Source organism: Morone saxatilis, unplaced genomic scaffold (genome assembly GCF_004916995.1).
Source record: "Morone saxatilis isolate NCDOM2014 unplaced genomic scaffold, NCSU_SB_2.0 Contig18, whole genome shotgun sequence".
In the NCBI taxonomy this organism is placed as follows: Eukaryota; Metazoa; Chordata; class Actinopteri; family Moronidae; genus Morone; species Morone saxatilis.
Genome location: NW_023339740.1, coordinates 9,446,078 through 9,462,971, shown reverse-complemented (window position 1 = coordinate 9,462,971; position 16,894 = coordinate 9,446,078). Strand labels below are relative to the sequence as shown.

The 16,894-nt window shown below is 41.7% G+C and overlaps 2 protein-coding genes across 2 annotated transcripts in view; both read right to left on the bottom strand.

The window, feature by feature from the left end:
* Positions 1 to 1,641: 1,641 nt before the first annotated feature.
* On the bottom strand, positions 1,642 to 2,863 carry crybb3 (crystallin, beta B3). Its single transcript, XM_035662279.1, has 5 exons — positions 2,789 to 2,863; positions 2,550 to 2,665; positions 2,303 to 2,435; positions 2,084 to 2,226; positions 1,642 to 1,924 (listed from the first exon to the last, which is right to left on the bottom strand). Exons 1-5 carry the CDS (start codon positions 2,861 to 2,863, stop codon positions 1,642 to 1,644), a joined length of 750 nt encoding a protein of 249 aa, XP_035518172.1.
* A 1,396-nt stretch (positions 2,864 to 4,259) lies between these two features.
* Positions 4,260 to 16,894, bottom strand: part of LOC118328840 (trichohyalin-like) — an 18,694-nt gene continuing 6,059 nt past the window's right edge. The window contains exons 4-11 of the mRNA XM_035662758.1: positions 16,183 to 16,858; positions 8,439 to 8,551; positions 7,687 to 7,783; positions 7,344 to 7,488; positions 7,106 to 7,242; positions 6,803 to 7,002; positions 6,620 to 6,705; positions 4,260 to 5,194 (exon numbers count right to left, since the gene is read on the bottom strand). Coding sequence (XP_035518651.1) covers positions 6,630 to 6,705; positions 6,803 to 7,002; positions 7,106 to 7,242; positions 7,344 to 7,488; positions 7,687 to 7,783; positions 8,439 to 8,551; positions 16,183 to 16,858 — 1,444 coding nt within the window. The 3' untranslated portion in view covers positions 4,260 to 5,194; positions 6,620 to 6,629. The remainder of the gene's footprint in view (positions 5,195 to 6,619; positions 6,706 to 6,802; positions 7,003 to 7,105; positions 7,243 to 7,343; positions 7,489 to 7,686; positions 7,784 to 8,438; positions 8,552 to 16,182; positions 16,859 to 16,894) is intronic.

The following is a 16,894-nucleotide window of genomic DNA, read 5'->3' as shown; positions in this document are numbered from 1 at the left end:
CAACAGAGGCTGAGATAACTTTATTTTTGGCCCTTAATGAGTCAAGCTCTAAAGACTTACCTTTACATCCTGTGATGCAACCAATGACATCTTTCCTATGCTTGGTAAATACCCAGAACCACTGAAGACATTAAAGGGGCCATAAAAAAATTAGTTTTCTGAGTTTTTTGGGGAGAGCAGGGGAGGGTCTATTTTTCTTATTCCATGTCTGTTTTAGTTCAGCCTACCCTTGCAAGATTTATTGTCTAAAAAGAGATCAAATACTTACAACAAAAATATGTCATGTGTGCCACAGATCACAACTTGCGTTTTACATGCAGAGGTTCATTCCACATATTGTCTCTGAACTAATTCTGGTACAACATACAGTAGCTTTAACAGGAACAGCTGCAGCTCTAAGTTCATTCTGTCAAATAAAGAACTGAATCTTCAAATGGTGAAAATGTAAAGCAACTCTGACTGTATAGTGTTTATCAGTGTGTGAGTTGATTCAACTTCATATATCAAGTTTATTGAACTGAAGTTCACTTAATGCAACAGCTGGGTTTACACTTTTAAGACAACACTGGACTAATTCAGCCTAAACAAGTAAATCAGTTTTAAGATATTTGGAAGAAAATATTCAAATTTGGTGAATGGATTTGTGCAAATTGAAGTCTTCATATCTGTTGGTGCTATTTGGCAAATGCACCCTGTCAGTGCTTTAATTTAAAGCTGTAATAAAATCTAATTTATCCCAAAAATTGCACCCAAGATAATGTGTCTTCAGACCGGACTATAACTATAGTTAATGAACCCATCTGCCGAGTTCAGTGGTGATAAAGGTTAAAGACTATTAATGGATTGGCGGTGTTCAGTGTCCTGCTGCTTTACTGGTGGATCTTTTATGACATTCTGCACAATGTATGCCATGATCACTGTCCAAGGTGCTGATCCTGCAGCCCCCATGATGTGGGAGATGTCTGACAATGATCAGCAGGATTCCCACTAAGCTGGGAGGGAATGTTTGCTGTCTAATGAGATTTGTTGTTTCAAATATCTGTGTTATTTTAGGAAGCTTGGCGACAGACTCCTTGCATATTGTGCAGTATTTCTTTTTTTATCTCCTCTCTGTGCTGATGAGGCTGTCAGTCAGTGTGTTATTAGCATTTGTGAAAATATAAATAAGGCTGGGCTGGGTCTTGCTTTTGTATAAAATCAAACATAAGAATCAGCCTCCCTCCCTACCCCAATAATTGTTGTACAGTCCCTAAAATGACGTTTAAGTGTAAAATCTGAGTGCCCCTTTAACGTACCATAATTACCACACTCTTTTTAATGATGTTTTCCAATTTAAATGATCGCTATTGCTCTTTATTCATCTCATAGACAATCATGCAATCATACAATACTCTCAATAAACACGTCCTCAGTATTCCTTTAAGCAAAATAAATAACATGCAATAATAATTTGCAGATAACCAAAATCAGGACCAAAATCTTTATTTCCAACAGATTTACATTATTGTTCATTATTTCCAGTTTTCCAAAATTGCATGGTCAGATATTCTATACTAACAGGGGGTGCAGTGGAGAGACTGGGGATGGGTCAGCTGCCTTCAGCCTGCCCCAGTTGGTGTAGGAGGTGCTGGAGGTGTAGTGTTAAGCTTGGGGTTGAGTTTGGGGTTTGGGGTGGGGAGTAGGGTTAGGATTGGGGTTTGGGGTAGGGTTGGGATTAGGGTTGGGATTAGGATTGGGAGGTGTAGGGGCAGGGGCAGGGGTGGGGGCAATATAGCACCCTCTCTTGTGCCACTGCATGTCCCGCACACGTCGGACGGACTGGATCTGAGGTGCAGTGGCTCCCCAATCGTTCCAGTGCTTGAACTCTCCATGCTCAAACACGTACTGGCGCCCTCTGTAGCCTGGATACATGTATCCCACCCACCTTCAGAGGGAAGAGGAAGAGTGTATGACATTTCTGGGACAGTGAACAGGGTTACATAATAACACCATGCTTATAAAACATACACATTCATTCAGTTCGCTTTAAAAACAGTTACATCTACTATACATAATACTGATCACTGGGAAGGTTGCAGCTTACGTTCCATTGATAACCTGAGCGCTGGCCACACGGTCCGAGAAACCATAAGCCCACAGACTGGGGACGTCATCATCAACAATCTCCATCTTCCTGCCTTCAAAGCCTGCATTCTCAAACAGGTGCAGCTTATGATCTGCACTGTCCTGGGGACAAAAACCACAGGTTTGAGCATCTTTGACAGGAAGTAACATCTGCTAATGTCACACTAACAATACTGACCACTTTGAGAGGCCTGAATGAACTCAGGTTGTAGCTACTCTGGCAGTTGGTCCAGGTGCTCCACCGAGGATACTCTCCTTTCTCTAGCACAAACTGCTCTCCTGCAAAGCCTGGACGCTCAAACCCAACCCATCTGACAATACAGAGAGAATTACACATAAGTGCACACATTAATCCCGAGCAAGGGCTAACGACTCTAGAACAGGATGCAGATGTAGTAAAAGCTGCCGAGAAGTGGATTACTCACGGTCCTGACTCCACAATGACGGAGCCAACTCTCTCTGTCTTCTCAAATGCATCTTTGCATTCTCCAGACAACTCCACCTTCTTTCCACGAAAGTTCTCAAACTCAAAAACCACCAACTGCAAAACAATTGGAAAGCTGCATCAGCAAAAGTCCTAATTTATGGTATCTCCAATTTTTTCTAACACATACATTCATTTGTGCATGTTAGTCGACAGCAAAGTACTTGTTCAATTGGATACCTTATATGTGGCTCCAGCCCCTCCTTGGCCCTTCTCTGCAGGCAGCTGGTCTGGGGTTCCCTGCTGTTCTGTCATTTTCCCTCTACAAAGCACAGCAATTACATTGTTCAGTGCTACATTAGATAGATTAGATTTACTCTTAGGTTGTTAAATTCATAGAAGAAACATTATTCAGCTTCACAGGCAGGACAGCTGACAAAATGTGTCCTTTTTTTGTCAAAAACTGCTTGGTTATAGTTTTGTTTTTTACAAATGTATCGGCCAGACATTTGCACACTTGTTTATTCACTCTAATCCCAGTTGTGTCAGTTTAATATTGAAGAACAACACATTAATTGTGTACAAAATGCTACCTAAGAAGCAAGCATTTGGATGCAGATAGAAGAGTGGACAGGGAGAGAGTGAGAGAGAAAGGCCTGTTGGAGAGAGGGATGATCTTTGTTTCTTTTTACCTGGATGGCTTGTGCTTCACTGCACCTGGTACAAGCCACGCTCTCCGTCTTTCCTCTTTCTTTTCTCTTTTTCTGTCTGTCAGAGTGAGGGTGTGTGTGGGCGTGGAGGCCTGGCGAGCAGTCGGTGGAGGCCAGTGGGGGTATTTATGGTTTATTTCTGGCCACAGCAGCAAAAAGCCTGTTGATGCAGCAAGTCTGTCGCACCCATTGTGTCCATCACACTGCTTCTCAATAGGCTTGCCCCTCTGTCCCTGGCACACTGGCAACCGCTGCCCAGCGCTGCCCATGCTGCCATCCTGACCATGATCCTATAGTGGGCACACACACTGACTGCCTGCCAAGAGAATGAACAGAGATCAGTCTCACTCAGCAGTATTGGCCCCACCCAGCTATCTTGCTCTTCAGCTTCCTGTCTTCTACCTGTTTCTTTACCTTTCTCTTTATCCAGTGTCCACAAAGCTTCATCCAACATTGTTGTGAATATTTCCAAGTTGTATCTTTAAAATTACTTTATATGTGCGGATGCAGATCTAGAGGGGTGGCACAATGGCATAAAAAAATTCTGTCCGCCCCAGTTTGGTGTCCGATTTAAACAGTAAATAATTTAATGATCTGTTATGGCCATATTTAAGGTAAATGATAGGCTTAAGGTCAATGAAATTAGATGTATTTGAAAAAATGTCTGAAGATTTGGAAATAAAACGATGTATTAATTTCTAATTCCACCTTTACATATTTCTATTCATACTTCAATACTAATATGCCACAATAATGTAATGTTTTTGAGTTCAAATGTCTTCATTTTGGGGCTTTCCAAGCAGATATTGATATGTATTATTAAAACAGCATATATTTCCACCAGCCCTTAAAGTCTCCATGCAACCGTCTTGCCACCCCATGAATATTTCTCTTAATCCGCCTCTGCTTATATGCATATGCTTTGTCATTTTCCAATGCCTTTTGCAGTGTGAAGTGCAAGTTTCCCATCAAAAAAACCACACACATGATTGCATTTCATAGAAAAAACGTTTAATAAAATTCCCTCAAATTTCCTCTTATCATGCAGTATGTTTATCATAAATGATTACAGCATTGATGACGGGTCATTCTTTAACATTAAACAGGCACATAATAGAATCTAAAGCAGATGAATTAATTTTTCTGGGTTAAAGATTTTACAGAACACCCTTGACGTGATTCTGTTATAGCATGCCCAAAAATCCCCCCCAGCTCACTGTTGATGTTCTGACCTGCTACTGGGTATGTTAATAAAACCACAAAGTGTTGTGGAACCGTACTTTAAAGAGAAGACAGACATTCATGAAGTGACAAAAAGAAAAATTCCCATGACCATGTTAATATAGTTAGGTACTTGATGATTCTATTGATTAGATGTACTACATGGACGGTAGTTTAAAGTGCTTAAAGGTTTACTTTAGACAATCTGTGATTGGAAAGATAATGTAAAAAGCATTTTGTACAATTTAACCTAAATGCACACAAGGTGCAATCCATTATTTATATTCAGTATTTTCTGTACATATGTGTGTTCGTGTGATGGTAGACACCCTGCTGAAGGCCTAGTGTCATCAGTCCCTGTCAGTATATAAAGGACACATTCAAACAGCAAGACAGTCCATGGCTTTGCTCTAAATTACACAAGGGTATTACACCTCCATTGAGCCTCTGTGTAACTGTAGATAAAATATGTACTTGGCATTAACACATCACAGTCTTGGCACACAGCCTTGGCACCACATTTAATTTACAAGATACAAAAGTTCTTGATGGCGTATTTTCAGCAAAAGTGTGATCTCTCCTCCTGCATATCTCATTAAAGGTCCAAAATAAGGCACTCCAAGTGCAAAATGGAGCAATCATGGTAAGGTGTTTGTCACAAGCAGCAGCATCTGAGATGGATTGATTCTTGCTGAACAGCAACACACAGTGTCTCCTAAAGGGAGGGAAAGAAAGAAAAGTTTCCATATCACAGACTGCAGGAGGCATCAACTTTATGTAATATATTCAACATTTATCACGTGACATTTTCCAGGACCTTTCCAGGTGTTTTTCTTGATAATACAGGACAGCACTTGCTCACAAATGATCATATAATTATTGACTTTTTTATTTGTCCTTCATGTGTCTCAAATAGGAGCTCAGCGTTTATGGGACAATCCGTGTTAGCTCTCTTTTGTGCCACTCTTGGCTGTTCTCACCAAAGCAAATTGTTCCGCTGCGGCCTCCAACTTGACTATAGCTTACAACAGTTTTGCTCTAACCATAACATCAATGACTCGACGACAAAAAGATTGCTACAAACAATATACGCACCCAGGTTTACATAGTCCATCTGAGTGAGGGGATAAAATACCATCACATTTTCCAGGACATAGGACATTGTTTATTATTTTCAGGATATTTGGTTTCCAGGTCTTTCCATGACTGGAAAACTACTTTCAAATTTTTTTAGGTATTCCAGGTTTTTCCAGGGTGCGTGGGAACCCTGCTTAATTGTTGGATGGGTTTATCTGCAAGCATTCTCCCATGAGTGCATTCATTTTTAGCATAGGCGGTCCAAGTGGCACTTAAATTCATAACCCTGTTACATCGACATGTCCTTTTCACTTAACTATATGTGGAGATCAGAGCTAAATGTAGCTGCAAGCAGCAATTCCACAGGCAAGTAAAAGAGGCCTCAAGCAGAGTAAACTGCATTAAAGTACAATGAGGACGTCTTTACCCACTATGCAGTTTTAATCATGATAAGAGAAAGCTTTGCAGAGACAGGGCCCATTTCCTGTTTTTGTCTTTGCTGTCAGTTTAGTCCCAGCCTGCACTAAGTTACATGAGTCTTCTTGACAGCATTGGCAGAAAGTTTAAACCGTTTACTTTCTATTATTGCGAAGCTATTAAGCTGTCTTGCACTATGACTCACAAGCAAATTAGTCCTTTTTAATGATGCCTTCACTTCTACAGTAATTCAGGGTATAAGCCAAATGTCAAACATGTCAAAATGTTCATGCTCAATGCTCCTCTATGTCTGGCCCTGTTAAATCACATAAAGATTTTCATATCACAAGCAATTCACGGGTGTCACTCACATGAAGTTACTAAATAGGAAAGTCATCCAAAAGATGCATTATTATTATTTAACTCTCATTTTCTTTTTTTAAGAATTATTATTATTTTAAATGTATTTTAATAAATAACAACAGAGCTGGATATTATTTTAAATTTAGTGTTTTCCTGCTGAGATTTACCCCTAAATCAAAATTTGGTTATAAATGACAAGGAATTTTCCGATACTGTGAATACTGATATGTAGCAAAGAATCTGTCTTTAGTATTTTAATTATCACCCCTTCCATGTCACTCACCTGTGTCTGGCTAAGCCTCGCTGTCATACTGACTCAGACGCTTCTTAGACTTCAGTTCTTTCAGCCAAGCGGGAGAAGAGGCGGCACTGAATGACACACAGAATCACAGTTCAATGGAGTGTCGTAATTTAAAAACATTACCAATTTTTAACATTTGTCTCATAATTTCTTTGCTTTTCTTACCCTCCACTCGTGCCGCCTAAGGGAGGCAGCACTCGTGCAGCCCCAGCAAGATGAGCGGCAGAGCGAGGAGAGCGGGGCAGTTGTGAGGGAGTTGGTGCTACTTCCTGATTCTGACTTTCCTTCTCTTCTCTTCCCTTGTCTTCTTCGGGTTCCTCTCCTCCTCCAGTTCCTGCTCCACCTGTTCTCCTCTTTATCTGAGCCTTGGGGAGCAAGTTAAGTACACTTTACTTGATTCAAATGGCACCCATTGGTATGGGTAAGTGTATAAGTTATATATTGTAAGAAAGTTCTTCTCAAACTTACAATTAAGGCTGCAGGGCTCAAACCAGGGAATATGGGGACTCTGTGAGAGGTGGGAGGAGGAGAACAGACTATCTTCGGTTTAGGCTGCTCCTCCTCAGAGTCTGACTCCCTTCGCTTAAAGGAGGCCTCCTTTTCATCTAAAAACATAGTGAATGGTCAGAACATGCAGCAAATCAACATTTCAGCAGTGCTTTTTGTCCTGTAACAATGTGTTTTATAACACGGATGCTGTAATAACCTGTGGAGTCACGGGTCCTCCAGTCTGGGCTTTTATTCGGAGCCAAGCCTCCACGGAGGGAGCGTGATGGACGTGTTCGAATTCGCCTCTTTCCAAGATCTGCCTTCGATCTCTGTGCACTGCTGTCCAGGAGAAGAGTGGGGCTCTGTGCACAGACACACACAGAATTGAATACACTGTATTCACAGGTGTGTTACAGACCATCACACTAGAGCAATGCAGATGCATTTTCCCAGTCAGGTATGCAAAGTAACAACCAAACTACATGTTAATGTTTGCAGGGGATGTTACAGACGTCAAGTGTCACCATTCACAAAGGGGCAGGAAAAACAGAATGACCCACCTCAGGGAATGGAGCCAGCTCTGCCACTATGTGAAAATCAGTGGTATCAACGTCTTCAGTGGAGACTTCAGGAACGTGGTCAGGGACGGGCTTTGGACTGAACAGAAAGAAAGCTATTTAAAATCATGTGTAAACACTAATTGAAATGAGAAGGAAAAAGGTATTGTTTAGATGCTTTTAGTTCAGGTTCAGGAGGACTTTTAATCCAATTTCACAAAGCTCCACTCTTCGGAGTTTCTGTGTTGTGCTCTATTAACCACAAGGGGGCACAGGGAGCTCAACTCTTGAAAATACTTGAAAGCACTTACCACATTTTAGTCTGCAGCTAAACTTGGATTTATGTTTGAAAAACACAAATTGCATGTCTCATTAAGTGGAATATTAAAATTTTGTCTTTGCAAAGTCCAAATCACATATGGATTTAGAGTCAAACAAGTAACTAATGATAACTAACTGACATTGGGTTATCACAGGTTACCCTACATATTAAACTGCACCTTCAGGCTACTTACTTTAAGGCTTCAATGTCAGATAGCTATAGGGCTTCTATTTACAGGTGTACTCAGTTTGAATCAAATCACCTCAATATGAAGCCACACCTTCAGCACAAAACACAAAGAATGACACTCGGATCCTGTCTGTCTCCGTCAGGGTAGATGAAGGAAATGAAGCCACGTAAGGAAACAATGGGGACGTCAGACCAGTTCAGTGTGTCAGGTTTTTATTGTGTTATAGTGCAACCTCCCTCCTACCTGTCAATTTCAGATGGCTGTTCACAGGCCTCATTCTGCTGGTCTGGCTCGCTGTCTATCAAAGCATCCGTGTCTTTGTCTTTACCGTTTGTGCAATAACTGTTGACCTGTGTCTGAGAGACAGAAAGACAGATAGAAAATTAAATTGGGATATTAACAAGAAAACATATTATACAACAAAACCAGATAAAAAAGGAAGGAAGTGTTTGATATAGTCAGCTTCAGTTTCAGTGCAGATATCCACCACTCTACCTATCTCTCTGCTGGACCGATCACAGAAAATCAACGTGATGTAAATGCGCTTTTGATCTGTAAATCCGAAGAACTTCACATTGTGGAGCTGCGGCAGGGAGAAAATGGACCGTGTGCTGAGCCAAGATCACTAACTACAGAGGGAGAGACTAAGGACCAGCCAAGCATGCATCTTTTAATGAGCCGGTCACAGAGGCTGGGCTGTCCTCAATAAGCACCATGAGCATGTGCATGTACGCACACGCACAGGCTTACACACCTACATGCCTACACACAGACACACCAAACACACTCATGCTGTCACGCCCACATGCTGGAATGCATCGGTGCACACGCGCACACACACACACAACACACACACAACACGACACACGTTCCAAACAAAAGCAACTACTGTGCACTTCCCTCACAAACATTCCTTTAAGCTCACTTCACATTTTGTCAAGGGGTGCATCCCTATGTTTAGATGTTATTGTCACCTGGATACAAAACAACGCTGGAGTAAACATCTCCAACCCTCCATATATTTCATACACATCTCCTTCATAAGTCCATTTATTACACTGGACTTACAAAGCAGCTTCATTTGCACAATGCCTGTTATCTGGCAACATCACGGCACGAATGAATAGGCTTCTGGTGATTTTCCTACAACCACAGACTGTTTAGTTGCAGAGGAAAACAAAGTCTGTTTGTAACAGAGACAAAGTATACAGGTTCCACCCTCATATATTTATCCTGAGTCTGTCTGACCTTCATTACAGAAGTAGCCACTGCAGCTTACAAAGCTTTTAATGTTGTTTACTTACATAATGTTTCAGTATACGTGACTCTACTATAATACCTCCCTTTCATAATATTCCAAAAGCTTTCTAGTGAATTCAGAGAGAAACTAAATTCCTTTTCTAACTAGTTCCTCTTTGGCAGCGGTACCACGAGCCAAGCACATCTCAGTCGGATTTTTGGATTTGAAATTAAACAGGCAATACACTTTTCTCAAGTCGAAAAGAAATCGCCAACTTCCCAAGTACCCTAGAATGAAAATATTCTGCCTTTAGGCAGCAGAAACTGACTTTAACCACTTGAAGGCAGCAGAAGGCAACACGACACTGACATATTATCACCTTATAGAGTTGATATAGCGGAGCATGTCAGCAAACAGTTGCATATATCTACATCTAGCAGATACAAAACATTACCATTCCTTTGGAGTTGTGTATCTTTTCACCTGACAAATCTGACACTGACACCTGACACTGTCCATTATTTATTTAGCCTCCATCAACTTATTTGACTTTTTAGCAGCTAAATGCTCCACTAAAACAGTAACACCAAAACAATAACCTAAGAGACTGGTTTGTAAGGCTGAGGGGAACTGTAACAATCCCATGTGGGTTTGTCACTATGAGTGGCCCCTTCCACATAACACATGGTTATTTCATCCTTTTTTTTAACAAAAAATACCTGTTAATGCAACTTTAAATACAGATTCAGAGGTTAGTATACATTATAGAAACTCTATCGATGCATGCTGTTAGATTACTGTGCAAGTATTAACTGAACATGTACTGTAGGATTACAGTAAAACTATCAACTCAACAACATCTATAAATGCAGACATAAGAAAAAGATATGTTAAAAACTACACCTGCAATAAACTGCACTACTCAAAATGTGTATGTGTGAGTATGCCAGTACAGTATGCTCGGGAGGGCGGAGGATGAGCAAGTCAAAACAGAGTTGGCTTTATTATAGTTTACCTCCATCACATTTTTGTCAAAAGCACTGGAATGTGTAAGACAGCTTGTTTATAGTGTGGTGGAGAAGATAACATCATAAATCTGCCACGAGAACAAATAACCAAGACTCTAATTCAGAATAACCGATGAAGACCGCCAATAAAACATCACCTCTAATAAAGGAAAGTGACGGATCATCAAATTAAAAGTGGAAAGCCTGCAGGTTATATTCGCCTTTGTGCCTCCTGTGCAAGTACGCCCACATATAGACTTAAACACATACTAACATGCATACAGCAACCACAGTAAACACTTCCAAACTACAGACAGACTTTAGCATGAATATGCTGTAAAAACTGCCTCCTGTATTGCAGCTGGCACCTAAAGATACATTTGTTTTATCTCCAAAGCAGATGATGATAAGATTAATCAAGATCAAGGATTAAAATAAACAAATTCAGATATATGTATCTGCTAACAAGCTGTTTTTGGCAGCATATTTCCTGTAGAACAAAAGGCAGACACAGATAGAGAGGGCACAGACAAAACAGCCACACTTCGATAAACCCTGTCTAACTGTCTCACACTTTGTTATAGTCCTCTGCTTAATCTCTGACACACACCACAGACACCGAGGGAAAGGGCATGCATGTCCACTGATAAAACACTACATTTGGACAACTTTATCAGATAACTGTGTCCTTCCTGAAACAGACTGCCACTGCCTGCTGCACTCCCTTTCTACATTTGCATGGTTATCTGTTGACACATGGGTGTGGAAATATTAGACTAGGGAATGAGTTACTTGGGATGCATGGCGCTTTGGTGCACACTGTAGAGCAGCTAACCCCTTGGGTTATGATGTGATAGACCCAGGCCCTAAGAGCTGCTATATTCATTTATCATTGTAAGGAATGTCAACTGAAGTGAGCTAGCCAAACCTTTAGAGGCTATTTGTGTCAAATCTGATTGTCATTAATTCTATTCGTTATGAACCTGGCTATGATGAGAACAGAACATTTGAGAGCATTAATTGACATCTGCTGGGTTACTACAGCAGCTCTTACAGAGCAGGTTTCAGTGGCTCTCCTCTGCAGAGTCTGTCGACTCCTGTTGGAGAAGCGACGCAGGGATCTCCTACTACGTCTGGCGAAGCTACGGAGCGGTGAAATGGCTCTCTGAAACCTTCCTTCTCCATCTCCACCATCTTCTTCTTTTTCCTCCTCCTCTTCCTCTTTATCTTCCTCTTCCTGCTTCTCTCCTGTGGTGCCCCATACCAGCTCCAGAGCCCCTTGCAAGGAGCGTCGCACGCTGCCCACCCAGCCCGTCACCTGCAGCTGGGCGGCTGACAGTTTCCCTCCAAAGTACTGCATGGTTGAAAAGCTCACACAGCTGGTCGTCCAAGCACCAGGGTCACCATGGGAACTGGGTCACCGGAGAAACTGAGGTTTAGCTTTGTTAGAGATGAAGGGATTTAGTGGGTGAGTCAGAAAGCTGCGTCTGTGACCTGGCTCTGTCAGAAGGTAAAGACGGCGCAAAGTGTCTTTTGTAAAAAGGTTTCTGACGTCAGACAAAATGAGATGTAGCCCATCTTTCCATGTATCCATCCTCTCTCCATATTTTTATGGTTCAGGTCACACAAACTTCCTGGAACAGTCTATTATTTGCTGTCAGTGAATAAGTAAATGGTCTGACCAACCATGTGTTTGCACTGTGACAACACGACTCTGCTGCAGCCTTCACTATGATGGATGTGACATCCTAAACAGCAGCATCCCGAAGAAAGACTTTCCCATCATCAAATTATCATCCATTGTAGACACTCACTATATCGAAAATGTCCTTTTTTTGCCTCAACTTCAGAAGTAAACCAAATAGCAAAGCTTTTAGTCCTGCGGACAGCAATTTTGCCAGTTACCTCTTCTCATGTGCACCCTGTCTCTCTTTTGCTGAAACTTGTCCTGCCACAGTCGAGCCTGTTTGCTTGTGTACCTACGTCCCAGTTCACATCATAACTCCATTTTCCATTCAGAAAAAGAAAAAAAAAAGGAAAAGCAGCGTGGGAAATATGTGCCAATCCAAACATCCAAAGCCAGGTAGAGAGGTAGATCACCCCTTTATCTCCTCTAGAACTGAGTGATTTCAGAGTGCGTCAAAACAAAGCGGAGGTCTGTGCTCGGATGTGGAAAATCCCAAGGGAAAGAAGGTGCGGCAGGCTGGGCCAGGGTGCTTTCTGTACCTCCCTCCACTGCACTCTTCCTGTAGGTAAATGCAGGTAACTGAATGAACCAGGTCTTTGTGAGGAGGTAGAAGGCAGAGGGAAGAGCGGAAAACAGGAAGACTACTTTTGGAAAGTTGAGAGAAGGTTTGAACCACAAGAAGCACTCTAGATGACTGACGAATGGACAGTGGGCATGTGAACTTTCTTGTCAGTGGTTTAGCCCATCCTCTTTTGAGTGTCTTATGTGTGCCAGAAAGTGTGTGTGTGTGTGTGTAGGGGGGTGACAGGCTCTCTCAAAATGGGGTGGAGAGATTGAGTAGACAGAGACAGAGAAAGAGGGCCACCATGTATGGTCATTCTGACACGCTGCCCTGTTGACCAGACCCAAATGAGGACATGATGACCACATAGCAGCCAGGCTCTACTCACTATAAGATCTATCCATCCATCTGTCTGTCTGTCTGAGTCAGTAGCCTGAATGAGGGCAGCACGGTTGGCTGCACAGCTTGTGTTTGCCCAGTAAACATTTTCCTCGTTCTGCTCTGTCAAAATAAAAAAGCTTTTCCCCGCCACACAATAGTGCCTTTGCTGGGCAGGTTTTCTTGAAGCATAAAAAGGGTATTGAATCAACTATACTGTTTAGTGATATAATGGCCATATTATAGCAGTGTAAGCTGACAAACTTGTCGTTTTCTGTGGTGCAGAATAAGGAAGTGCAATTTTTTAAGAGCAGCAGCACCTCTCAGTGGTGAAAAAAAGGGTTGTACTCACATGACATGGCAGAGCTTCAATACCAACAGCCTTACAGTAGCTAAATGGTTTTGCACCCTTGCAGTAGCTCACTGCTTTTTTGGGTTGGTTTGTTTGCTGAAGCATGCACGCAGCAAACAGAAACACAATATCACACATACATACACTCACACAGTTCAGGGCTCCACAGTTCAGTGTTTTCATTAACTTTGCAAAAATGTTGCATGTTCAAACAGGCAGTGAACCGATGTGTCTTGACTGGCAGGGTCCCGTCAGCTGTTCATTCGCTCATGTACTGTTATTGAATTGTTCGTGTTTGCTTCCTTGTCCGTTGTCATGGTTAAGTGTGATCAAGTTTCCCCGTCATGACCCTGATTTTTATTGTTCATTTCTGTTGGAAGATGCTCATTTAGTTATATAATGTACTTGACCTTGCACTCTAAACTGTGCGTAGTGCTGAGGTGGCAAATATTTCCCAGCAGCATTAGATGATTATTTCACTTCCAACTGATAAGGACTACTTATTTCACGCTCTACAGCCATGACATTTGTTTGTGGGTTTTCCTAGAAATGCGCTCAGACATGATTTGTTAACTGCAGTTGGGCATTTCAATGTGAATCAACTGAAGCAGGAAATAAACTTTGTGTTAGAAAAAGACTTATGATATGTATGTGTTCTATCATATGCATAGCAGCACTAATAAGTAAAATATAGACCTCACATCCTTACAGACTTAAAATTAACGGCCTACAGCTTGACACAATTGGACATTAATGCCTGATTTATAAATTGGAAGCATTATTAAATGGATTTTCACTGGCCAAAAATATAAAAAAACATCCTTGTTTACTCCTCTAATGAAGGAAGGATATTAGGATTGTTAGCCATTCATTAGCAAGTTGTAAATAAAAACGGCTCATTTTAAGATTACAAAATCACAATGATTCTTATTTTACAGGTGATTGTATGCTAATGAAAACATACCTATGAATATTATATTCTATTTCTGTCATATGCTGCCAATAAAGCAACTTGAATATCTCATACTGCTCCTTGAAAGGTTTGTTTGGCATTTTGGGAAATACCTCTATTCACTTTCAAGCAGTCAGATTAGGAACATTGATATCACCCTCATGTTTGTACACCAAATATAAAAGTTACCGCTATCTACAACGACTCAGGACACAGAAGAATACGCAACACTGATGGTTGAAGTGGTTAGCTTAGCTTAGCATGAAGACAGAAAAATAGTTTTGTCTGATTGAGATATAATGTGTTAATTAGCAAACATTAGAGGTGTTGATTTGGTTATCTTTTGTTACCGGAGCCAGGCTAGTTGTTTCCCCATTTCCAGTCTTTATGCTAAGCTAAGCTAACTGGCTGCTGGCCCCAGCTTCATATTTATCATACAGACGAGTGTGGTATCAATTTTCTCCTTTAACTCTCAGCACAACAGTGAATACACTTATTTCTCAAAATGTCAAACTATACCTCTAAACATGAGAAAAATGAGTAAAAGTAAAAGTAGTTTGATAAAGCAGTCCTGCTGATTGATTGAAGACTGACATATTGTCTCATGGTACATAATGTCATATTGTCTGACCATAAGTTACATAAAACCGTCTTACACTTGACTTAGCCACAGACCTTGAGTCAAGCATTTTTTTTTCAATGTTGCTTTAAATAGTTCACTATATGGTGGTAATTACAGCAAGTCGAATGGTAAGCTACAGTTTTGGGCATTACAACACCAAAAACCCGTCTAAAACAGAGAGGGTGGAACCCTCGCAGAGGTGTAAATCGCTCAAGTAGCTGTGAAGTTGACAGCAAAACCACAACGCCACAAACACTCACCCACAGCTGCTGGAGATAATCCATCCAAGATGCCCATGTAAAATAATCCACCACTCCTTCATATGTCCCTGCCATGTCTTACAATAAATGTTTTCTTAATGTACAAATGAAAACAAAATGAAAGTAGGAGAGAGACTGTCGTTGGACAGATGCAGAGGAAGTCGTAACCTCACTTCCTGTTAGACTTCGTACTGTGGTAACCACTCGCCTACATAATACACCACCAGACGTTGAGTTCATACAGTTTGATGTACCATTACAGTTGCCTGGAAGATTCAGAAAACGCATTATGAACCAGGAATGAATTGACTGAAGGGGCTGGACTACTCTTGCACAAAACCCAATGTATATGCAACATGGAAAAACAAGTAAAAATACATTTTCACTGTTTCTCATCGGAGACATATCATCTTCAGGAGTGGTAACTTAAGAGCACAAACTGAGAAGCATGCACATTCACAGCTGCCTCTTTTTATCGTCACACCTCCTAAGTCAACACCAATCTTTGTCACTCTCACTATGTATTTTTTCTTCTTCTAAAAAATACACTCTCGCTGTCAGAAAAGGCAGATAATGCTACTGACACATGGCACATAGATACAGATTTCAGGCCATGTGTGTTTCATTACTCAGTCACACCTGCACACACACACACACACACACACACGCTCTTAAGCTGTGACTAAGTCGGGCTGAAGCAAGTATGACAGGATGTTTTTCCTTGTGCTACAGGAATGGTAATGTATTGCTGCAGGTGAGGCGTGTGTGGCTGCCAGGCTGATATGATTCAGTGGTGAAATAACCACATGTACATGTACACTCCTGCCTCTGTTCTTAACCTCACCCTTTCTGAGTAATTGAACAATTAACCCTTTCATCTAACCGTGCTGGTGTGTGAGCTCCGGATGAAGATCGAGGCGCATTTACCTCTTGCGTGTCTTCTTCCTCTTCATCTCCTTTCGTCTCCTCCTCTTCCTCCCTCTCGAGCTCCCTTTCCTCCCCTTCTTCCTCCACCTCCATGGAGATGAGCTGTGTTCCCTCAGGCCTCTGCTCCTCCTCCTCTTCCTCCATACTTTCTTGGGCTATTGTAGGCTCTGGACTGTCTGGTTTTTCCACCTGTTCTGGCACTTTGTTTTCCCGAGGGCTGACATCCAGTGGCACCAGCACGTCCACTACCTGTCTATCTACAGGGTCAGCCTCCCATCTATGGATGACCGGACTAGTTTCTGCTTTAGCCTGTGAGCCCCATCTCTTTGGCTTGACTGAAAAATCATCATAATCCACCTGGATCAGAGGCTGTTTGACGGAAAAGTCATCGTAAACAACATCGATTGGACTCTCTGTGGGCTCAAATGTTTTTGCTAAGGGGGAATATGGTGATTGTGGCTTCTGAGGCGCATCTTCAGAGTCAAAGCTGATTAAATTTGCCTCCTCCACCGTATTCTGCCCTTCCCTGCTGGTCAAGCCATCCCTCTCGCTCTCTTCCTCCATTCTTAGCTTTTCTGCCAGGTCTTGTGTTCTCTTCCTTTCCAATTCCTCTCGCATTTTTCTCTCCAGCTCCTCCGCTCTTTCTTTCTCTATCTGCCTCTTCCTCTCCATCTCTCTCTGTTTCTCCATTTCTATCTGCCTCATTCTCTCC

Coding starts and splice junctions, on each gene's coding strand:
- crybb3 (XM_035662279.1), bottom strand. CDS start 2,863: ATGACAGAACAGCAGGGAACCCCAGACCAGCTGCCTGCAGAGAAGGGC. Junction 2,436..2,549: donor GTCATTGTGGAGTCAGGACC/GTGAGTAATCCA, acceptor CTGTATTGTCAG/ATGGGTTGGGTTTGAGCGTC. Junction 2,227..2,302: donor CATTCAGGCCTCTCAAAGTG/GTCAGTATTGTT, acceptor TTTTGTCCCCAG/GACAGTGCAGATCATAAGCT.